This window comes from Rhipicephalus microplus, chromosome X, assembly GCF_043290135.1.
Source record: "Rhipicephalus microplus isolate Deutch F79 chromosome X, USDA_Rmic, whole genome shotgun sequence".
In the NCBI taxonomy this organism is placed as follows: Eukaryota; Metazoa; Arthropoda; class Arachnida; order Ixodida; family Ixodidae; genus Rhipicephalus; species Rhipicephalus microplus.
The window spans coordinates 272,287,027-272,312,625 of record NC_134710.1 but is presented as its reverse complement, the minus strand read 5'-3'; the positions used below and the strand labels follow the sequence as shown (position 1 = coordinate 272,312,625).

Genomic DNA, 25,599 nt, shown 5'->3' with positions numbered 1-25,599 from the left:
AGAAATGACCCTGGATCCCCGGACTCGGCAATACAACCGCCCGTTTCAGCTCAGCTCGCTCTACTCGGAACCGATCCGAGGTGGGCTAACCACCAATGATCTGCGGGAAGCTATTCGAGAAGTGGTTAAAGAAGAACTACGTTGATTGCTACCTTCTACCCCCCAGCTCCCCCAAGCAGCATCTCTCTTTGACATAGTGCGTGATGAAGTCCAGTCTTCATCAGGGACGACTGGAACAGAGGCCGAAGCAATGACTTACGCCGCTGCAGTGAACACTAGGCCACCCCGACGAAACGAGCCCAGTCCGCGACGGTACGCTGCAGCCCCAAGTAGCCATCCGTCCTTCCCCGCCCAACCTACATACGAGAGACGCCCGAGCCCAAGAAAATGCGACACCTGGAGAACTCCCGACGACCGTTCCCTATGCTTTCACTGCGGTGAGGCCGGCCACATTCTTCGACACTGCCCCTACAGGTGGATGGGACTGCATGGCTTCTCATCTCGGGCACCACGGCCACGACCTGGACAACGACCTCCGGCAATCGAAGACTACTTGCGCCATACAGAGTACTTGTCCAGCCGTTTTCCATCACCGCCATCCCCACGCTTCGCGTCACCGAACGGCAGCAACAACGAACGAAGAAGGTCCCCAAGCCCCGGTAGGGGAAACTAAAACCAGCAACCTTTGGAGGTGAGGTTGCTTCAAGAGGAAAAGCTGAAAACCCTCCACCGACGACCATATATGACGACAGCATATCATCTACGACGACGACAACGCACAACAACCCAAGCCGCGAGACGAAGCAAAACGAAGCAACAAGACAAAGCCGTGACCCGAACCCAAAACTAACGCGCAACTCCAGCCCACGTGTCACCAATTTTGAAGTATCTATCGACGGCCACCCGATAACTGCCTTGATTAACACAGGGGCTGACTACTCGGTCATCAGCGGGCCATTGACAGCACAACTGAAGAAGGTTAAGACGGCTTGGGACGGCCCGCAGATCCGCACAGCGGGAGGCCACCTCCTCACCCCATCGGGGCGATGTACTGCAAGGGTGACATTCCATGGTCACACATACCTTGCGACTTTCTTGGTGCTCCCACAGTGCTCCCATGACATCATTCTCGGCATGGACTTCTTGACTCAACATCACGCGGTTATCGACCTGGCGTCCAGATCCATCAAACTTTCCTCGGATGAAGCCATAAATTCATACTCGGCACCACATAATCGCGCAGCCCTCCGTGTGCTCGAGAATGACGTGAGCGTCCCATCCTGATCAACCACCCTAATCACCGTAACCACTGGTACTGCCGAAAATGCCCATGGCGTCGTCGAAGGTAACATACAGCTTTTGCTTGGCCGTGATCGCAATCGCAAGAGGCATTGCGGACTTCCGGAATAGACAGGGCCCAGTGCTGCTAACAAATTTCAGCCAAGAACACCGTCACCTAGCCAAAGACAAGACCATTGCCTTTTTCGATGAAGTTGCGGAAGTCAGCGACACCCTCGCCCTTTCGAATCCAGCGACCATCACCCCACAGACGCACAACTCGCAGCTGTCATTCGACATTAACCCTTCCTTGCCTCACTGCAAGCAGCAACTGCTCCAGAACCTTCTTCAACGTTATGACGACTGTTTCGCCACTTCTTCACAGGCCCGACCAACTTCTCTCGCAAAGCATCGAATCATAACACAAGAAGACATCCGTCCTCTCCATCAAAGCCCTTATCGTGTGTCGGCACGTGAACGCCAGGCCATCCGAGAGCAAGTTGAGGAAATGTTACCCGACGATGTAATTCAGCCATCGAAAAGCCCATGGGCAGCACCGGTCGTCCTTGTCAAAAAGAAAAACGTAAGTCTTCGGTTTCGCGTCGATTACCGACGATTGAATTGTGTAACCAAAAAGGACATGTACCCTTTACCAAGGATCGACGATACCCTAGATCGTCTTAGTGATGCAAGGTACTTCTCGTCCATTGATCTGAAGACAGGGTATTGGCAAATTCAGCTTGATGAAAGAGACCGAGAAAAGACCGCCTTCATCACGCCGGATGGATTGTATGAGTTCAAAGTGATGCCATTTTGACTTTGTTCCGCCCCAGCAACCTTCCAGCGTCTAATGGACACTGTACTGGCAGGCCTCAAGTGGCAAATATGTCTCGTATACCTGGACGATGTGGTCGTCTTCGCCTCCAACTTTAGCGACCACCTGAAAAGGCTCCGGACGGTACTGGACGCAATTAAGTCATCAGGGCTGACACTGAAGCAAGAAAAATGCCATTTTGCCTATGAAGAACTACAGTTCCTTGGCCATATTATAAGCAAAGATGGCGTAAGACCAGATCCCGAGAAGACAGCCGCTATCGCACAGTTTCCTCAGCCGCAAGATAAGAGAGCAGTGGGCCGATTCTTAGGACTGTGCGCCTATTACCGGCGGCTCATCAAGAACTCACACATTGCTGACCCTTTGACACAGCTCACCAAGTCGGACGCCCCTTTCAAATGGAAAGCTGCGTAACGTGAGGCATTCAAAGAACTTCAACAACATTTACAGTTGCCGCCGGTGCTGGGTCACTTTGATGAAAATGCCGAAACTGAGATACATACAGATGCCAGCAGCATCGGCTTAGGTGCCATTCTCGTTCAGAAGCACAAGGGCTGCGAGCGTGTCATCGCGTATGCAAGCCGCTCACTGTCGAAAGCGGAAGTGAACTATTCCACGTCTGAGAAGGAGTGTCTTGCGATAGTATGGGCCACCTCAAAATTCTGCCCATACTTGTATGGCAGGCCCTTCAAGGTTGTAACGGACCATCATGCGTTGTGCTGGTTGGCCAGTTTGAAAGACCCTTCTGGCCGCCTCGCTAGATGGAGCCTTTGGCTTCAGGAGTTTGACGTGAAGGTGGTCTACACGTCTGGTCGTAAGCACTCCGACGCAGACTGCCTCTCAAGAGCACCTGTCGGCTTACCACCAAGCCATGAAGACGACGATGCCTTTCTTGGGCCTATCAGCAGCAGCACCTTTGCATTACAGCAGCGCTCAGACCCGATCCTACAACAGTTGATCAACTACATCGAAGGAAAGGCCTCCATACCGCCTGCACTGTTCAAGCGTGGGTTATCCTCCTTCTGTGTGCAAAACGGGGTGGTCATTAAAAAGAACTTCGCACCGAATAAGGCAGCTTACCTTCTTGTTGTCCCAAGCAGCCTCAGAGAAGAAATTTTACAAGCGTTACATGACGAACCCACTGCCGACCACCTCGGCTTTACACGCACACTCCACAGAATTCAAGAGCGATACTACTGGTCCCACCTCTCCTCAGATGTTGCGCTGTACGTCAAGAGTTGCCGTGAATGTCAGTGCCGGAAGAGACGTCCAACAAAACTAGCTGGATCGCTCAAGCCAATTGAACCCCCATCAAGACCATTCCAACAGATTGGTATGGACCTGCTTGGACCTTTCCCCACGTCAGCATCCGGTAATAAGTGGATCATAGTGGCCACTGATTACATCACTTGATACGCTGAAGCTAAGGCCCTTCCGAACGGCACAGCCGTAGAAGTTGCCAAATTTTTTATCGAATCCATTCTCCTCCGGCATGGCGCACCTGAGATACTAGTAACAGACAGGGGAACAGCATTTACGGCTGATCTTACTCAGGCAATCTTACATTACAGTCATACAGATCACCGAAGAACAACTGCATACCATCCGCAGACAAACGGTGTCACGAAACACTTGAACAAGACCATTGCCGATATGCTCGCTATGTACGTGGACACAGAACACAAGACGTTGGACTTAATTCTGTCTTACATGGTTTTCGCCTACAACACCGCAGTGCAGGAGACCACTAAAATGACACCATTTAATCTCGCCCACGGGAGGGATGCCGTTACTATCCTGGATGCAATGCTGCCTAATGTCACCGATGAAAACAACCTAGACGTGGCCGCCTACCTTCAGCACGCAGAATAAGCCCAGCAGCTTGCGCGTCTGCGCATAAATGACCAACAGCGAAACGACGCAAGACGCTACAACCTGCGGAGACGCGATTTAACATACAGGCCAGGTGACAGAGTCTGGGTTTGGACGGCCATTCGCTGCCGCGGATTAAGCGAAAAACTCATGCGCCGTTGTTTCGGCCCATACAAAGTCATCCGTCAAGTGGGTGAAGTGGACTATGAAGTGGTCCCTGATGGGGCTAGCTCATCCCAATGACGCCGCGCACGACAAGAAGTGGTACACGTCGCCCGTTTAAATCCCTATCATGCGCGCTAAAGGACTCTCCCTGTTTGCATCTCTTGTTTTGTTTATGTGCGCATGATTCGCGCTTATTTGCCATTTACCTTCGCACAGGCTGTCATTTTGTTTTTGTTTTATTTTAAACAAAGCATCGGGTCGATGCTTACGTTGAGGAGTGGAGCGATGCCGCGAAGCGTATTGCGGATAGTGTTACGCATGCCAATACCGCTGGCATGCGGCCTTATCGTGGTCCAGGATGCACCTCGATTCATCTGTGAAGATCGTGGCCCGCACGTCGACCATTCGTTGATTACGAGATAGCCCCAGATTCTGCGACGGCTGTATCTCAGATGGTGAATGCGCCTTGCTATCCAGTGGGGCATTCTGTTCCCCGATGGCTGTCGAACACGCTGTTCGCCACCCGCTAAGCCGATGTGTATACTTTCCTTTAGTGGGCGCAAGTTCGCCAAATAAACGGATTCCCTTCTATTTCTACGAGCCTCCCGGTCTTCTGTCTTCGGGCTACCCTCACTCTTCAAGACAATATGTAGCCTAGGAGAATTAAATTTTTGCTGTATGTTATAGGCTGATTTCAACTATGGCATTAATTTTACAGTAAGTTGCACAGTTTTTGTTTGCTGTCATGACATTGTGTAAGGTATAGTTCTTTTTGGACAAACTTTCTGTGCCACTAAACTTTTATTGTTCTGAGCCAATAATCGCTCATATTGCTCTACATTAACTGTAGTGTGCAAATAAGTACCAAGAAGGTGCTTATAAGACAATGTAAAGAACAGGAAAAATTGTAATATGAGTATTTTTAGAACCCTCAGCTCATAATGACTGCTTACTTTAGATTTGTAAGTATACACGCGATATCAAGTTTTAACGGAGATACTTGCACCCTTCACATGCTTAGGAATATGTGGGCAAAATTTCACGCCAGTTGAGCTATCAGAACTACCGAAATGATGTGCAAACTGAAGCAGTTGCCCAGAAATGGGTTTTGAGAAAAATGAATTTTTAAGGTATATGTGAAAGCTCATCCGTGCATTAAAAAAAATGTGTTTTTTAAGATGATTTCTTTCATCATAAAAGCTGGGCAATCATGTGTTAGCTTGCGGCGTCTTTGAAGCACCTGAGACATTGAAAAAAGGGAAAGATTTACTTAACTATCATGAAAACACAAGCCACGGAGGCTACAAACACCACACAGGCGAAACGGCACGAGCATCACTCAGTCACGTCGACGTCTTCTATCACTAACTATGAAAAGGGGCACGTGCATTTCTAACATTTGGCCATCCTGCAACGCCTAACGTCCTTGTTAAGTTGCTTCCAGTGAAGTTAATTAGATAATTTGTGCTTGCAATTGTTCGGCCATCTTCCTTTAACTGCTTGCTTACTGAGTCGATAGGAACAAGATGAACAAGAAAATACAAAAAATATCCAGCACAGATGTTCTAAATTTATCACAACAATGATAAAGTGACCAGTTTGTAACTTCAACCATTGAATAAAAGTCATATCTCCCAGCCATCTTGACTGGCTTGAAGATGCAAAAGCCACATAGTAATGAAATAAAAACACAAAAACTTCGGTCGTCATAAGAACTTAGCACAGTGGAGTTCTTTAAACACACGGGCAGAAAAAAAAATGATATCATGACACGCAGTCTCAAAGCCTGGCTGGTTCTACGCGTTGGCGCAGAAAATGTTGTCGTTTTGGACAATCTTGGTCTTCTTGTGATTCTCTGGATGCGTCATTGACATGATGTGATGCATTATACGAAGGACAACACTTCTTTAGTAGTGAGGCGTAGGCAGCTCCTGAATATCGGCCTTTTCCTTCAGGACCCAAGTCAGTGACACGGCAAGTGTCTGCAGGCAAAGCGTGTGTGTCGACGAGAGGTTCATCAGGTTTCGGCTCAGTTGTAGTCGTATAACTGGCGTTTACAGGGCCCTTGCTTAGAAATACCATTTTGCCAACTTCGCAGGGCTTTATAGGGTAGCGCTGGTGATTATGGGCATCTTTTGAGCACTTGGGATCCTCTAATAAATGGTGACGCACATGTGGTCTTAATTCAGGAGTTGGTTGCGAAGGAATTTCCGTATCACTACGCTACTAAAGTTGCGATCCACAAAAATTTGACTTGTAGCCTTGAAGCATCTTTAATGAAATCTTGCTGGTACGCTTGCTTGGGGCGTTGTTCTTGTTACGCTTATCTGCTTTCAATTTGACATTCCAACCAAGTTGCTCAGGGTCGTTAACAATCACTGTGATGTCTAATTTTTTCTCAAGAAGCATATCACGTCCACAGTGTCCGCGAAAGTTGGGCACGTGCATTTCTAACACATGGTTACTTTGAGTATGCGGCTTTACTGAAATCCTCATGCGAAATACAAGGGCAAGCAGCCAGGTGACATTTTCCAGAGGACTCTGGACAATGAGCTCTCTTTAGTTTTCAGTAGACACCTTTGTTCTTTGAAAGCGATTTTGATGTACTTTGAGTTTAATTACTATCTTCGGTTTTTTTTCATGAACATAGAGGAACTAAACTTGTGAAGGCAAATAAAAATTAAAATTGGAAAAAGCTCGCATTTTTTTGTCTCGCATCTCCACTGAAGGTCCTTGGCAGGGGCAGAATATTACTGACTGCAAGTTCATGTAGATGGTACCCCCAGATAGATCCGCCCATACAAAATCTGTAGTTGCCTTTTCTATCCATTCCTCCCTTTAGCCTTCCTTTTTTCTCATTTTCCACCTTTCCCATCTTCCCTTTACTTTATTTTACTTCTAATCTTTCAGGTTGGTGAGATGACTAACCTTTGTATTCATGATTGTGTTATTGGTAGCCACATACAGGTGGCATCTACAATTTCTTTACATGTCGCACTGTTGCCCTGTTGGATTCGGTGGGTGATTGACTGGGATGAATGCCAAAATCACTCATAGTTTTACTGCCAAAGCACGTTGGTGGGCTAGTTGGTTTGAATTCATTATGACACCGTGCAGTGCAACTGTACAGGGTCAAAGGTAACACACTCAGTGGTTTGTATCTGCATGTTTTTACGCAGTTTGGAAAAAAAAAAAAGATTGACTGCTGTCTTCTTCATTTTCTGCAATTTGTTAAACTGTTTGACCCATTACAGTGTGGCTTCAGAGAAGATTGGTGAATATCCGATCATCTCTTGTGCATCACTCGTAAGCAGTTCTTCCTCTCAGTATTTTTTTACGAGGAAAAGGCATATGACACCACACTGTGTTATGGAAACTAAGAGACTTGTTCAGAATAAGTATTCGGGGAAGCATTCCCAGTGTTATAGAGGGCTACTGGTACAACTGTACTTTTTGAGTCGAAATAGGCAATATGCATTGTCAGGTTCATTCACATAGTAGACTGGTGTGATTTGGGGAAGCATGCTAAGTTTTACTCTTTATTGTGAAGCTTAATTAACTCCAAAAGTCAATACTGTCAACCATGCTATACTCTAAGTATATGGATAGTGTCCAGAGGGCTATGAATTGTTTAGTTTTACCATGTGCGAGGGACAGTTTCAAGGAGACTGACAAAATGTGTATCGCGGTTAACGAAAATTATTGTGAAGAGTTCCTATTAAACACCCGTGTCTTTTTTTAACATGTAATGAGAACTGGTTGCTGATCCAAAAGGTAGATCACGTGGACAGGATGTGTCAGTAATTGAAGAATAAAAATTTCTAGACATCTTACTAAACTCAAGTTTAAGTCATTACATAGATATTAAACATATAATAGTTGAGTACCCAAACACAATGAACATTTTAAAAAACTTTGTTATGCTCAACATAGGGTAGTGATAGGGGGTGCCTAATAATTTCTTACAAAGTCTCGTACGATTGAACTTATAGACCATGGGGCTGTGAGCTGTCAGTTTTCTACATTGAATGTGTAAAAAGTGCTGAACCCTGTTCACCATTTAGACATTCACATGGTCATAGGTGTCTCAAGAGCAAGTCCTTTAGAAATGCTTAATGTCGAATCAAATCAGTGGTCAGCTTGTTTGACATTATCATACTCCACTTTTGTGCACTTCTTCAAAGCACACTTGAACTGTCAACATACTTGTAACAGGATTGTAAGTGGTATTACATGAGCTATATTCTGCCAAAATTATTCAGGAATGACAGGGAAGAAATGGGTGTCCTATTTTTCAAACACTCTCGTTGCCCTGGTGATGGAATTAATGCTATGGTTGTAGGAGATTGTTGACTTTGACACATCATTCATAGAAGTAAACAAGCACAGCTATAGATATACACATCCAAATCCAATTTCTAGAGCCTCATTTAAAGTACTATTCAACATACATTGAGTATCCATGCTCGCATTTCTTATGCAAAAGTTGGCCCATCCTTTTTAGTTGTAGGCACTCTGCACTCACAAGCAAGTCTGTTTACTGCTGAGACCTGTGGAATATTTTCAGCTTTTGAACACAATGAATAATTAAATATACAAAGGGCTGTACTGCACTGACTTCTTAAGTGTTGTAACAGCTCTAAAGTCTCTCAAAGAGTGCATAAATCCTGTAATTGTCTTCTATTCATTTCTGTGTACTCTTTGTGCACTTAATCAGCATGTCATAGTAAACTGGATGTCAAGGCACAGCACATTGCATTGTAGGCATTGTGCTGGCAGACTAGCTTATTACATTTATTGAAGCAAAAGCAAGTAATTCTTCCATTGCTGTCGATGTTCTAAAATGAAACCTTAGCTGCACAGCAAACTCCGAGTCTACTGATATCATTTGTGATGAATTGAAGCTTGCAACAATCTTGGTGTACTATTTAGGACACAAATAGAAAAGTAGTTATCAGTAACTATCAAATTCTGACAAATTGATGTCCTGAACTGTAGACTTCACTTAGGACACATGTACAGCACACAATTTCTTGTTCACTGGTGGTGAACGTTCCTAACTGTTGTAATGTAATGGATGGTTTACTGTCATCCCTGTCTTGCTTGAATGTGAACAAGCATAAGCAGGAAGAAAAACTTATTTCTCCATATTTCACACTTAACACACTGCCCTTCACCCAGCAGTGTTTTTATTTCCGTAATCACTTTTTGTTATGCAATGGGTTAGAAGTTCTTTAAAGACAATAGTCTTTCTTGGGGATCTTCGATGCCAAAGTTTCGGTCTGTCTGTCTGTTCATTTCTCTGTTTGTTTGCGGTAACGATCCCTGTTATGGCACCTAAGTGACCAAATGATACTTCAAATGGCCAACCCCATCCGCAGCACCCACCAATATTGCTTAACTTTCAGCATTCATACTTGTGCGATTGTCAATTAAAAAGCAATTATTGCGCATATATGAGGCACCATAACAACACGTCGATGTTTTGTATGTGTGCCTTTATACTGGAGAAGGCCTCCTTATCGCCTCCGAGACAGGCACGCATCTTTCTCCGCGAGCGCGCATGCCTTCCTTCATTTTCGAAGATAACTGCCAGATGGTGCTCGTGTCTAACGTGGCTCGATGCGCTCGTTTGCCTTCGCTGCATGGATCGCGACTCCCTAATGCAGTGCTTCCAGTATAGAATTCACCGATTCTCTCGGGCAACAACGCTTTGTTCACTCTCTCCATACGCAGGGCTATCGTTTTTCGACGATATTTTCAGTGAAGCATGCAGATACGGGGCCAATTTTTTAAGGATAAGATCCGTACGACAATCTGCCTCTAAAGGTGAATAATGTGATTGTAGTTAGTCGTACGATACATGTTTCTGGGCCCTTGCATTTAAGGTAATAGTGCGACTGGCTTAACGCATATTAGTACCCCCTTCATAGCGTTTCGTTTATGTTGTTGGTGTCATAATTTACTTGCCATAATTTTAGTATATTTGTACATATAAATTGTGGTTATCATCACCTCACTGAAAATTCCTTCATTGGCACTTGTACCATGGAACACTACTTGTCGTCATAGTGCTGTCACAATTTACAATCAATTAGGTTACAATTTCATGGCATAAATTCTGAAGATTGTCACTAGTCGGGTTGCACTTTTAATTCAGAGTATGTTGACACATAATTTGAGTGCTTAATGCAAACCCACAGAGTAGTTCTAATTACATGACTTTGGAAGGAAGTGGTGAAAACAAAATGTCATGTTGGCATGGTGCAGGTGCTGAGTGCTCTTGAATCTCTGTATGAAAGTGAAGTTGACTTTCTACAAACATCGACTGTCTTGCATTTGCCATCCTTTGGAGCAATGCCCAATATTTCTAGTCCACAGGTGTGTGTTTTATTTTTCTAACACATTCTTGCCATGCCTATATTCACTGTGCTCTTTTCAAATGTAAAAAAAGCACTTAATTTTGATCTCCAGCAAGTCAGTATTAGCATAACCAAACAATAAGAATGTGTTTACTGCAGGTTTACAGTAACCAAAAAACTTTTACTACAGAAAAGTTTATGCCTCCAGTACTCATTGCCTTACTTTGTGAGAATTATGGTGCAGATCTGATTAATGGGTTGCACTCATTTTTTCAGAAAACAGAGGTGTGTGAAAAACTGTCAAGATTGTTCAGCTTTGTTTTATCATCCAAAAATTATGTTATCAGGTACATGGCAATGCTTTCATTTGCTCAGTTTGCACAAGTTACTCAGTATGACATTGTAATTGCCAAAGCAATTGAGTGGCCATCTCTGAAGGAAGCAGTGACGTCATTTCTGATGAAGGTATGTTAAAATCGTTCTACTTTTTCTTCAAGTGCCTTAGATTTAAAGTGTGACAGACTTTTTCATCATGGTAGCATCGATATTTCTGCGCTATTATGTACACGAAAAGCCATGTTAATAGCAATAGTGTGTTCAAGAACAGTGATAAGTAAACAAACATGTATACACTCATGTAATTGATGAGGTTATGCATCCCAAGCTGTCTTGGTTAGCAAAAGAGAATAAGGGGATTTGGAGGGCTTGATTCTTTTTTTCAATATATTTTTCTCTATTACAGGAATAAACAGACACCGAGGAAAAAAAAAAGAGCTTAGGGGAAGCTAAATGTATATAGGCGAACCCCGCTACAACGAACACCGCTTTAAGAAAAGTTCCGCTACAACAAAAAATTCACGGTTCCACGTCGGCAGACTATAAGTGTCATTGCATAAATATTGTGGCCACAACGAACACTTTTTCCTCTGCCATCCCTCTTCAATGAAATTTCATAATGCGATTCCAGGCTCGGATATTTTTTACTATACAGTAAACACAATCTTTAACATTTTGATGCATTTTCAGAACCTGAAAATACATCGACGAAGTCTAAAACACGTGTTGGCACCACAAGAAACCACGGTTGCTCAACAAGCATGGGCCCCACCGTTGCTCGATAATGATAGCAATGAGACTGTCCTGTTTTTGCCACTGGCTTGCTTTTGAGCTGCATACAATCCGAACCTGAAGCTCAGTCGCTCTGTTTATGATTTCCTTCACGCAGCTGGTGGGTGCGACCTCAGAACGATGCCTTTTCCTATGCCAATGCTTATCATTTTGTTCGTGCTTGGTCATAGTGGTAACTAATCAGAGCGGCTGTTCATCCGCATTATTAACAAAATCGGCTACCCGCGAGTGGTGTATGATAAGAATGGCATAGAATAAAGCAAAATTCGCCACTCGACGATACCATGCCCGCCTCTCGACGTTGTCGGATGCACTTTGACGGCAAACAGCTGCTAATGTTAATGTGTTAATGCAACTGTTTGGTTCCTTCACGAAAGCGGGTATAGGCATTGTTTCAGTGTGCCTTTCACCATGGCCTCACTATGCATGGGTGAGAATCGCGTCGTGACGCTGCTGGAAAAGAATAGGAAGCAGTGGACACTTTTTGAATTTTGAGATCAGCTATATTTTTTAGATTTCACTACAACGAAATTTTCGCTTCAATGAAACTTTTTTCACGCCCCGTCAGTTTCGTTGTAGCGGGGTTCGGCTGTACTAACAAGATGTAGAAGTAACGTAAAGAAAGTCTGAATGAACGACTAGCATATGCAGTCTAATGAAACTGACAGTCAAACTAAAGAAAGGATATGAGACATTCTTTGTAGCTTTTAAATATAGTGCAGTAACACCTTTCATCTTTACCATCGGTGAGGGGCGTGAGCCCACAACCCTTGAATTACTTACTCTACCAAGTGAGGTATGTCGGCGGGCTACAAAGTCGACGGGGGTCCACTTTGCTGGATACTGCTGTGCATGCAATCCTGGGAGAGTTAGTACTGCACATAGCCAAGGCAGTGAGTGTGAAGTGCTATTTTTTACCAGAAGGTGTTACATTGCACGGTAACGAAACTGATCAATACACCCCGGCATGCAATGTGGAGGCATCAAGTCTTCTAGGACGAGACCTCCCTCACTAGGAAATAAGGAAAGAAGGGGAGTGATCTGAGGGACTCGTTTGCTTTGTTAGACACGACCTAATGAAGCCAAGGAAGGAATAGGTGAAATTATTTGTTGTTTTAAACTGCAGTGTAGTAATTGTGGCATACTTAAAGCCAGTCCTAGTGCATCTATATTGTTGACATAGCTTCAATGGAGATTGAAGCTACTTGCTACGAGAGCTACAAAGCAGTGAAAAAACACATTTGCAATATGTATAGATTGAGACTTCTCTAAATGTATTCAGGAACCATGAGAACAAAGCAAGGAGTAGGTCATAGAGCATAGATTCAATATCTTAAACGATGACCAACAGAAAAATTGCTGCTTGTGACTTTTATGCTTTAATTAGTAGCTTTGTGTGTTATAATCCCATTATTAAATTGTAAGCTCTCTGCTATATCATGTAATTTATTCTGGAATGATGAATTTGGACCAATTTTGGCATGTTTCTAAACACCTGCCTAGAATGAAGCCAGGACTCCATTATACTGGAGCACCATAAGAGCGTGTGTGCTCAAGCTTTGGCGACATTAAAAGTGTGCCTTTTGATTTGGGGCCCTGTGTGTGGGAAATAATGAAATGATATAGGTGCTGTAATATCAATTAGGGTGTAATGCACCACGCACGTTCTTCTGCCAAAATTTTTGTGATAAATCCACCTGCCAAGCACCAATTGTGTTGTCAAAAGTCTTCCCCCCTCACAAAAAAAATACTGATGCGGTTTAAGAAGTCTGATGTGAAGCCAGTTGGAAAAAATAAGGAAAGCACAGTCTGGTGTCTAATTGCAATAAATGATTTCAATGTAAATGGCTGTCTACAATGTGAAATGCATTCGCATTGCACAGATTTTCATTCATGTCCACCTATTCTTGCATTCCACTGGGTTCGCCTTCTTTCAGCACACAAAATCTGTTGGGACTCTATACCGCTCATCCCCAGCCAATCATCCATGCTGGCGTGTCTCGCCCACGAAACGATACAACTCTATGGAGAAGTAGTCTCGAACTGTGCAACACAAATATTGAATATGTCATGAAGACGTCTAGACAGGAGTCACAAATTGCATAGGCAAGCTGTCCTGAAAGTTTTTATAACTCCCTTTATAGCTGTCTGCAAACATGTGAAACTTACTAAGGCACTAAAAACATCACAGGCATAAATTTCACACAGTGGTTTCACAATATGCTGGCACAGAATGCAGGTAAGATCACTGCTCTGAACGATCACACTTGTGCAGACAAGCACATGGCAAATCATTCAAAGGGGCATGCCAACGGATCAGGCATGAGGCGAACCAAGCCAGATATTTAAAGTGAGAGTGTTGCCACCATTCAGTGCCATGATAAAAGCATTCGATTGTTGACATTATTCTTGCTAGCGCATCATCAACCTAGAGTGGTGAGAGCCCTCTGAGCATATCGCAGTAAGTCACAGGATGCTGAATTTCTATTGAGTCTTTGTATGCGATTTGCCCTTAACATAAGATAACTTCCATGTTACAAACACCATTCACATTTGGTCAAACATCAATACATACGATTGCTTCCCAGATACAGCGCAGCTTTCCCGTTGCATATTAAACTAGGAAGTTCCCACAAAGTATTCTCGGCTATATTTTATGGGAAATTTTGTTTCTTGCTTTTGTACTCTATTGTAGAATTCTGTGTAACAGCTAGGCAATATTTGTGAATACTATGCAGCAGCACAAAACCCTGAGATAATTTATCTTGAAATGTCCTTCCCGCGTACCCATAAATGCAACACCCTAAAAATTCTATATGTGATCACATGCCTTTCAGAACCCCATTTCTCTTTCAAAAGCAAGGTTTTGCTATGCGGGGAAAGACCTACATCCATACCAGTATCAGCAAACAGCTGCTCTGTCAGCTCGCATATGTCTAGGAATAGTTGTTGCCACTGTTTGTGATTACTAAAAGAAATAATAGGAAAGGGTGTCAGTCAGTCTCAGAGTGTGTGAGCATGCTGCTGCTGGCTGCTTTCGAGTTGCTTGGTCACAGCAAGTGCAGTTCAGTGATGCCGCATTGGGAGAAGTGGCTTCGAAGCTGTGGCATAATGGCTTGAAGGCGGGGGTGTCAAAATTCCCGATTCCCACACTATGGCAGGCCTCACAGTGATTTTGGCACATAAAACACCAGAATATAAATACTTGATGCAATTTCATTTGATCTAAAGCTCAAATGTAGTAAAATAGGTATTTTCATGTGTGTGTTTGTGTGTGTACACATGTAAAAAAAGAGGGGAGGGAGTAGGAAATACTTTTAAAAGCACACCTGGCAATCACTCCCTCCTGGTAAACAAAAACCTTCTGCTTATAATTATTAGTAATGTGACTAATGTTTATCATAATGTGCTTTGTTTTATCAATATGTATAAGGTTGCATTGAATATATGATATATAGCTGAGCATTTTCTTGTAGATATGATTTTGCATAACTAAGGTTGGCTATATTTAATAGTCAACTTTGTGTACTTAATTTCAGCAGGAGTCAATGTTAAATTGCTAGGCAGGGCATCAAATTAACACTTGATGATTCTGTTTCTGTAAATGTAGTTTGCCCTAATTAAATATAATCACACTTCTGTACGACTGGTCACTCATTTGTTCTACATAATTAAAGTTTCGTACTACAACACCATAAAAAAATATTTTGTTTTTATGAACTTACTGCCAACACTATCCCTGGATTAGTTTTATGTTTGCATGATGAGACATGTAGATACATGATAAATACTTCATTCTTGTCTAGAGAGTCAGCATCTTTCCAGTGCCAGTTATGCTGGTGCATACCTTAAGGGTATTGGCACATCTGCCTTTTTATTGCAGGAAGACCTGAGGAAACCATTTTGCTGGGCTGATTTTGTGAGAAAAAATGAAAGAGCACTTTCTCTTTGGGCTGACATTGCTGAAAAGTCGCAAATCAAGCAGGATGGGCCTCTATGTGACATAATGCTGGAAAAAATTCCTGTAAAACGCAGGAAGTGCGAGGTATCTTTCATACTTTCAAAGATATACTTATATAGTGCTGTTGCTATTTTAGCTTAGCTAAAACACGAATGAACTAGCTCTCCGATGCTGTGCATATGACATTAATTTCTTTTTTCCTGGAAAATGTCCAGATAGGTAGGTTGCAGAGCATTTGAATACTAGTACTTTAGTAATTAACGACTTCAAGTGTTCTTTCTTGCAGCGTCCCCTTGTTGGGCTCGGTGGTGGGTTATTGCCACCAAATTTAAAATGCTTCTTATGGAAAACCCTTTTTCCGCACTCCCTGATCGCCGCCTGAAAAGGTGGCGCACCGATGACAACTTCTTTTTTGCACAGCCAAAACAGAGCTTCCCCAAGTACCACATAATTCACAGCCAGAATGAAAAGAAAACAGTTCGATCTATTTCACCATTCATTGTCTCCAAAACCCTCACAGATTGAAATTGGCGCTGGCTATAAAGTAACAAAGATGGGGAATGGCGATCTCCTTCTAGAAGTTCACAACAAGACTCAGTACGACAAGTTCTCAAAACTTGTAATTTGGTAACATCCCAGTATCAGTGGGCCCACATGGGTCGATGAACACAGTGCCTTATCTGATGATGACTTTCTCGAGCTATCTGAAAGTGAATTGCTTGAAGGCTGGCCGGAACAAAATGTAGTGAAAGTACAAAGAATAACAATCAGGTGAGATAATAAACAGACCCCAAAAAAACACATCATAATTACCTTTGGTACAAGCGACCTCCCTGACTCCATTCAAACCGGTTAGTGTAAGCTTCGTGTCAGACCTTGTGTACCGAATCCTCGCCAGTGTTTCAAGTCTCAGCACTTTGGACATGGATCCCAAATGTGCAGAGGGCGCACTAGGTGTGCGAAGTGCGCATCTTGTGAGCATGCATCTGACGCCTGCACTTCAGAAGCCTGTTGCGCTAACTGTGAAGGAGATCTTGCCGCCTGCTCCCGATCGTGCCCTTCATAGAAAAAAAAGAAACAATTATTAGAACTTAAGGTCAAGTTCAATCTGTCATTCCAAGAGGCATCTCAATGGTTTTTTGCACAAAACCATTCTGATCCTTTCTTCACTGACGTGGTGCACTGAGTCACCGTGCCTCATTTTTCCGCACCCGCGAGACTCACACCCAGTGTGACCGCGGTTGTGCCATAAGCGCCTCGGGCTGGAGCAGCCTGTACTACTCTGCCTACTGCTCGGAAGGGCCAGCAGACTGCAGAGTCTGCCGAACCCCTGGCCACTGCAAGTGCAGTCAGGTTCGAAATCGCCATGAATGTGCCTGCCAAGCAGGCACCATCTGATGGATACAAGCCATACTCCTTCGGCGTTTCAGTGCCGAAGGAAAAGCGCAGCTCTTTGGAGCGGAATAGGAAAAAGAAACCCCGCATTACAATGCCCCCGAAAAGCCGTGTAAGCTAAGGCAACATTTTTGTACACACAACACTTAACTACATTAAAAATGGAGACACAAATTTTACAGTGGAACGTCAGAGGACTTTTGAAAAACTTTGACAATATTCAAGAACTTTTACATAAACATTCACTGAAAATGCTCTGTGTACAAGAAACAGACCTAAAACCCAAGAACACTAATTTTCTATGCCGGCATATTGTTTTTCGAAAGGACAGGGATGAAGCCGTCGCGTCATCTGGTGGTGTTGCCATTATAGTCTATCAAGGGATTGCATGTACTCATCTACCCCTCGAAAGTTCTCTTGAAGCAGTGGCTATTCGAGTAGTTCTTCTGAACAAACTCGTCACCATCTGCTCTATCTACATAGCTCCACACCATCATCTTGAAAAACGTGAATTCCAGACCCTAAAAGATAAACTTCCAGAACCCTATATTCTCCTTGGAGGTTTCTATGCTCATAGCAATCTATAAGGTGACTCTTGCTGCGATGCTCGAGGTCACCTGATTGAACGGTTCCTTTTTTCTTCTGGTGCGTGTCTTTTAAATCGGAAAGAGCCCACATACTACTGCCTCGCCAACAATACTTACTCGTCAATAGCCCTCAGTACTGTCTCCATCCCTCCTTCTTTTACTGACATTAAATGTCATCAATAATCCTTAGGGAAGTGACCACTTTCAAGTAACGCAAAGCGCACCCATATCAAATGAATATTGCCCGCAAGTCCACAAATGGATCACTGACAAAGCCGATTGGGAACAGTTCTCGAAGATTACTCGTTTAAGTTGGACTGATTTATCTGGTTTAAGCATAGATGCAGCTGTACAATACTTTTTGGCTTTTCTGGTAGCCGCTGTGATGAGATGCATCCTGCAAACATCTGGACTGCCTGGCAAGTGACGTGTCCCATTGTGGAACACTCAGTGTCGCAGTGCACGCCAACAACAAAACAAAGCATGGAGGTGGCTTTGGAACTCGCCGACAGCAGAGAATCTTGAAAGCTTTAAGAAAATTAAGTCCCAAGGCAGCAGAATGCCCCGGCAGGCTAGGAGAAAAAGTTGGCAGAAGGTTTTATCAGGCATCACTTCATATACACAAGAAACTAAAGTATGGAACATGGTTAGCAAGGTAGCAGGGCGACACGCATCTTCACTACCTCTCATAGACACACAAGGAGACACCTTGAACACCAGGCGAACATCCTCAGTGCTTACTTCTAAAAGGTGTCCAGCTCATCGCATTATACTGCAGCTTTTCAACGACACCAAACGAAAAATCGATAAATAGTAACTACAGCGAGAATCCTCTAAAGACGAGTCATACAATAAATCTTTCTATTTGGCAGAGTTACAAGCATCGCTATATGGCTGCAATAAATCTGCCCTAGGTTCAGATCGTATAGTATACAAAATATTAAAACAACTGCTTTTTGAACTGCAAAAAATCCTGCTTTTCCTGTACAATGCTATCTGGTTTTCCAGTGAAATCCCCTATGTTTAGAAAGAAGCCATTATTATTCCGATTTTAAAGCAAAGCAAGGATCCATCTTCTGTTAGTAGTTACAGGCCCATCACACTTACAAGTTGCCTTTGTAAACTTTTTGAAAAAATGATAAATTGCCGACTTGTACATTACCTTGAAACAAACAATCTGCTCGACCCATTCCAGTGCGGGTTTCGAGAGGGTAGATCCACCACCGACCACCTAGTACGTATCGAGGCACGAATCCGAGACGTCTTCGTCCACAAACAATACTTTCTTTCTGCATTCCTCGATATCGAAAAAGCCTACAATATGACATGGCGATTCAGAATATTAAGAGACCTGTTCCATCTTGGTGTGCATGGCAGCATGTTTACTATTATCGGAAGCTACTTGTCCAATCGAACATTCCGTGTCAGAGTGGGCAGTGTTCTTTCCCAAACATTTGTCCAAAAAACAGGAGTACCGCAAGGCGGCGTACTTAGTTCTACTCTTTCTATTGCCAAAATGAATTCTTTGCGTCTTTCCATCCCACAAAATATGTTTTACTATACATATGTCGATGACGTCCAGCTTGGATTTAAGTCTTGTAACCTGGCAATTTGTGAGTGGCAGGTTCAGCTTGGCTTGAGTCTCCAAATGGGCAGAGGGAAACAAATTCCGATTGAATCCCTAAAAAAGTGTGTCTTGTTCTTCAGCCTCATTCTGACCCTGACATTCAATAACATGGTCAAAGTCTCTCTGGTAATGCTAAATACAAATTCTTAGGCCTGATTCTGGACACCAAGCTAACCTTTGTACCACACATAAAGTATTTAAAGAACATGTGCATAAGAGCCATGAATGTTATAAAAGTGTTGTCACGCACTACGTGGGGGAGTGACAAAAAGTGTCTCATGAACTTTTATAGGAGCTTCATACACACTTGCCTGGAATATGGAGCAATAACCTATCACTCTAGGAAACTTAACACCCTAAAGATGCTTGACCCTATTCACCACCTGAACATTTGCCTCTCTACGGGTGCCTTTCGCACCAGCCCTATTGAAAGCCTGTACCTGGAATCGAACGAATGGCCACTCCACCTACAGAGATGCTACATGTCTTTTCTATATTCTCTCAAAGTGAAGGCAGACAAGGACCACCTTCGCATTCCACAATTGACGACATGTTTACTTTTGTTCTGTTTGAAAACGGGCTATCTTTGAGACAACCCTATTCACTTCGTGTGAGAGGCCTTTCTGGGGAAACTGGCGGCTCCCGCATCATGTCTGCCACCATAGCAGTGGCAAACAATACATTGTGATGTTTCTTGTTGAGAGATTACAAAGGGCACGCCCAATGTACATGTCCGCACATACTTCCTAGAACTACGACAAAAGTACACATGTGCTGAGTTCTTTACAGATGCCTCGAAGTCCAACACTTTTGTTTTGTATGTAGAGATCGGCCCATCTTTCTCAGATACTGGCATCCTGCATCCTGATGCAAGCATTTTCACAGAAGCATATGCAATACTTGCGGCTGTTAAACACATTGCACATATAAAACTACAAAAAGCAGTAATTTACACGGATACTCTAAGTATGGCGAAAGCCCTGAAAACTCTTGACAAACACCAAAACCCAGTTTTTTTGTCTCTTTATGCACTGTTATGCACAATCTTCATATAAACAGCATGTTGTAGTCTGCTGGGTGCCGAGACACCGTGAGATGCAGGGAAACGTTTTGGCAGACCAGATGGCTGCATCCGCCACCGACGATGCTGCTAATCCCTGCGCTTGACATGAAACCTCTTCTAAAACAAAAGCTCAGGGGCTATTGGCAGAACACGTAGAATAGACACACAGATAATAAACTACATGTTATTATGCTGCAACTCGATCATTGGCCACCTCTATCAAAATCGCAACACACAGAACTAATACTTACAAGGCTAAGAACAGGACGTACATACTCTACACATTCATATCTTCTGTCTGCCGGCAATCAACCAATGTGTGAGAGATGTGGAGAACCACTTACAGTTCTCCACATCCTTGTTCAATGCAACGAGTTAGATGCCTTATTAAGAAAAAAAGCACTTCTTATTACCCCTCCGACAACAGCTCCGACTACACCCTGGATGCTCATCGGTAGGGATCCGCTTTTTAAACTTCAATTGCTGTTTACGTTTTTGAATGATGTATATAGTTTTCACTCTTTATTTCGAGGTGATTCATAGCACGACCTCTGTACTGAAGTCACGGCTGCGGGGACTACATCCCGTCATGGTTTTATAATAATGACCTTTCGCCATCCACTTTCACTGCACATATTTCAAGCCACTGTCATGATTTGGATACGTCTATGTTTTTACCTGCGTTAGCACGAGAAATCTTAAGGCCCCTCTACGACCACACACCATATCATTGTTCACATCTCTAGTCTACTGAAATGGCACTCTTTGGCCATCAATTGGCCCTTGTGCCATAAAGCACCACACATCATCATCATCTCATGTTTCACTAGTTGCATTAATGTGTAGGGCTTAACTGATTTTGCTCAATCACAAAACTCAATTTAACTACAAGTATGAGAAAATGCGCTGTTAGAATTCTTCTAAGATTCTGGTACTTTTCCTGTCAGGAGACACCTCGTAAACAGGGTCACTAGTTTTTCTAACACAATCTGTCCTCCATCTTTCAGCAGATCTGATGTTACCTGATCCTCACCAGCAGCTTTGCCTCTTTGCATGCTCTCCAAGGCTTTTCTGCCTTCTTCTATCAGTACTGGTGGGGTGTCATCTGGGTTACTGCTAGTTCTTATATTAAGGTCGTGATTCTGTTGGCTACTGTACAGATCTCTGTAAAACTCCTCCGCTAATTTTAGTATCCTATCTATATTGGTATTTACTTTGCCTTCCTTGTCCCTTAGTGCATACATCTGGTTTTTTGCCTCTCCCAAGTTTTCTCTTCACTGCTTTGATGCTTTCTCCGTTCTTCAGAGCGTGTTCAAGTCTCTCCATGTTATACCTTCTTATATTGAATACCTTACGCTTATTAATCAACTTCGAAGCTCTACCAACTCTATTTTGTCTGTTGTATTTGAGGCTTTCATGCTTTGACGCTTCTTGATGAGATTCTTCGTTTCCTGGGACAGCTTTCCAGTGTCCTGTCTAACTACAGTACCTCAAACTTCCACTGCACACTTTGTAATGATACTCGTCAGATTATCATTCATTGCGTCAATGCTAAGGCTGTTTTCATCGATAAGAGCCGAGTACCTGTTCTGAAGCGAGACTCTGAATTCCTGTACTTTCCCTCTCACTGCTAGCTCATTTACTATTGGCTTCTTGTGTATCAGTTTCTGTCGTTCCTTATTCAAGTCTAGGCGAATTTTGGACCGTACCATTCTATGGTCACTGTATCGTACCTTGCCAAGCACTTCCACATCCTGCACCATGCCTGGGTGTGCACTCAATATAGTCTATTTCGTTCTTATTTTCGCCATTAAGGTTCCTCCATGTCCACTTACCGTTCCCTCACTTTCGACAGAAGGTATTCAAAATCCGTAAATTATTGCATTCTGCGAATTCTACTAGTAGCTTCCCTCTGGCATTTCTAGTGCTGATGCTATAATCTCCTACTGCCTGGTTTCCATCATCATCCTAATACTCAAGAAAGGAGATGACAATGACTTGAAGAATTACAGGCCGATCAGCTTGCTCTCCGTGGTATACAAGCTATTTACAAAGGTAATTGCTAACAGAATTAGGACAACATTAGAATTCAATCAACCGAAGGAACAAGCAGGATTTCGAACAGGCTACTCAACAATTGACCACATACTATCAATCAGGTAATAGAAAAATGCTCAGAGTATAACCAACCACTATACATAGCTTTCATAGATTACGAGAAGGCATTTGATTCAGTAGAAATATCAGCCGTCATGCAGACACTGCGGAATCAGGGCGTAGATGAAGTGTATATAAACATTCTGGAAGAAATCTACAGGGGATCAACTGCTACCATAGTGCTTCATAAAGAAAGCAACAGAATACCAATCAAGAAGGGTGTAAGGCAGGGGGACACAATCTCCCCAATGCTATTTACCGCGTGCTTACAGGAGGTTTTCAGTAGCCTAGAATGGGAACAGTTCGGGATAAGAGTTAATGGAGAGTACCTTAGTATATATAACCTGCGCTTCGCCGATGACATTGCAGTGCTGAGTAACTCAGGGGACGAATTGCAACTCATGGTTACGGAGTTAGACAAGGAGAGCAGAAATATGGGTCTTAAAATTAATCTGCAGAAAACGAAAGTAATGTACAACAACCTCGGAAAAGAGCAGCGCTTCGATATAGGTAATAGTGCACTTCAAGTTGTAAAAGACTATGTCTACTTAGGGCAGGTAATAACCGCAGAGCCGAACCACGAGATTGAAGTAACTAGAAGAATAAGAATGGGGTGGAGCACATTTGGCAAGCACTCTCAAATCATGACAGGTAGATTGCTGCTATCCCTCAAGAGGAAGGTATATAACAGCTGAATCTTGCCGGTACTTAGCTACGGAGCAGAAACCTGGAGACTTACAAAGAGAGTTCAGCTTAAATTGAAAACGACGCAGTGAGAAATGGAAAGGAAAATGGTAGGTGTAACCTTAAGAGACAAAAAGAGAGCAGAGTGGATTAGGGAACAAACCGGGGTCAAGGATATCATAGTTGAAATCAAGAAGAGGAAATGGACACGGGCCAGGCATGTAGCACGTAGACAGGATAACCGCTGGTCATTAAGGGTAACTAACTGGATTCCTAGAAAAGGCAAGCGGGTTAAGGGGAGACAGAAGGTTAGGTGGGCAGATGAGATTAAGAAGTTTGCATGTATAAATTGGCAGCAGCAAGCAGAGGACCGAGTTGACTGGCGGAACATGGGAGAGGCTTTTGTCCTGCAGTGGACGTAGTCAGGCTGATGATGATGATGAGAAAATCCTGTGCCCATCTGTTGTCATTGTATTGCTTTCTGGACATGCTTTTGGGTTTTAGGCACATTTAGGCAACAGAGTTACTCCATAGTACCGGCTGTTGGTGGAAACCATAGGACCGGCTGTTGGTCAGCAGAGAATGGTAGTGGCATATGAGGAGCCAACTTTCCATTTGAGGGTGGGTGGTTTGAATTGTGCTAGGAGTATGTGAGCCCTTAAAGTGCGATTTCCAGCTGAAGTGGATCCTAAGCCAATCATTATGCTGAGTCAAGAGCACATATACAGCAGAAAGCAGGTGCCACATCTGGTAGTTGTGCGTGGCAAAGAGAGTTCACAAGCAGAATATAAGGTTACCACTTTTTCAAGTGCCCCTTCATCGTACCAAGGCTCATACACTCTATTTAGAGGGCTGTCATACAGAACATTTTTCGTCACATGTCACACAGCAGATTGCTGCTATTCGTCAATAACTGACATAAACCCAGGATGGTATTTGGATCAGATATGCTTCTTAAAATAGGGTGTCATTGTATTCTTTGTCATTGTATTTTTGCTCTGTTTCAGCAGTGGGCCAAACTATCTTGCTGGCATTTCTGTGCCAGTGTAGATTAAAGGAACCCTGCAACATTTTTTCAGCATGGTCAGAAAATCCTGCCGATCAGTTGTCGAGGCTCCTGAGAACAAGTGACAAAACATTGCAGCGCACCATGATGCCTGGACATTACAATAGATTTTTTAAAAGTCAGCTAGAAACCGCTCCCTCTTCTCTTTACAAGTGATTCTGTAAGCCTAAATAACCGCACCATATACCCAAATTCTACAGCTATTGGCTGATTGTAAGCATTGTGGACTGCATATTTACTATGGCCACCACGAGAAGTGGCCCCGCCACGGTGGTCTAGTGGCTAAGGTACTTGGCTGCTGACCCGCAGATCGCAGGATCGAATCTTGGCTGCGGCGTCTGCATTCCGATAGAGGCGGAAATGTTGTAGGCCCGTGTGCTCAGATTTGGATGCACGTTAAAGAACACCAGATGGTCGAAATTTTCAGAGCCCTCTGCTACAGCGTCTCTCATAATAATATGGTGGTTTTGGGATGTTAAACCCCACACATCAATCGGTCAATCAACCACGAGAAGTGCCCACTTGATCGATTGGGATAACAAAACAAAAGAGAGAGAGTGCTTCAAGTAATGATGACGCATTCTGACAAATAGATGCATCTTCTTGAGTCCTTGTTATTGCCCCCCTGCATAGCTTTCAGCATGGTCGCTGGTAGGAAAGGAGAGAGAAAGCACTTGAAATGTGGAACAAATTAATGCAACTCCACTCATACTTAAGGGATTCTTAAAATTTTTTTGGCAATCAATTAATAAAGCAAGAAACTTTAATGAAACCAATTCTTAATTACCGGGAAAAATGTTGCAGGGCCCTTTTAATAATCCTCACATGTGCATACAATACATCCATACAGTACAGGATGCCTTTTTCTGTTTGTAGGATGAAACAGAAAAGCTTGTTGGAAATGTGGAAGATGCAATCGCGAAGTTAATGCAGATGGACAACTTGGGTCCTATGCAGCCACGGCTGCATCACATTCAACAACAACTGAAGGAAATTCTTGACAATCTGTAAAATAAACGTGCTGAAGTTCACGAGACAAATAAATGAGTTTTTATTCTAACATCTGGAATGGTTATGCATGGGTGTGAGTGTCCGATGACAGTGCTGTCATTCTTTCATAGGCCTGCTCCCGCTGTGCTTGTCTTGCTCTCGGATTTTACGAGTATGAAGCTATGTTAGCAAGGTAAATCACATACTCATATTTCAGTGTGAAATAAAATCCACGTGACTGAAATTGATATAGAACTTTCCACTGTGACATCTTTTATGGCCTAGCTTGTATACTACATTGCATGCATTAAACTCCTCTGGCAGTTACAGAAATAGTGTATACCAGTTGCTTAGTGTAATGCAAGCTCCACTTGATCTCTCTGTTTCTAGAACTCAATGAAGAAAAATATTACTTTACAAGTATAGTAT

General features: G+C 43.3%; 1 protein-coding gene across 2 annotated transcripts in view; it reads left to right on the top strand.

Annotated features, from left to right (window-relative positions):
* Nucleotides 1-25,240, top strand: part of LOC119162213 (FIGNL1-interacting regulator of recombination and mitosis) — a 58,994-nt gene extending 33,754 nt beyond the window's left edge. Inside the window, exons 19-22 of one of the 2 annotated variants that reach the window (XM_075879147.1) lie at nucleotides 10,421-10,531; nucleotides 10,789-10,977; nucleotides 15,524-15,685; nucleotides 25,057-25,240. In XM_075879147.1, the coding sequence (XP_075735262.1) occupies nucleotides 10,421-10,531; nucleotides 10,789-10,977; nucleotides 15,524-15,685; nucleotides 25,057-25,191 (597 nt within the window). In that variant the 3' untranslated portion in view covers nucleotides 25,192-25,240. Of the gene's footprint in view, nucleotides 1-7,404; nucleotides 7,457-10,420; nucleotides 10,532-10,788; nucleotides 10,978-15,523; nucleotides 15,686-25,056 lie in introns of those variants that run through there. The other variant, XM_075879148.1, reaches the window with a different exon arrangement.
* The last annotated feature ends 359 nt before the right edge of the window (nucleotides 25,241-25,599 follow it).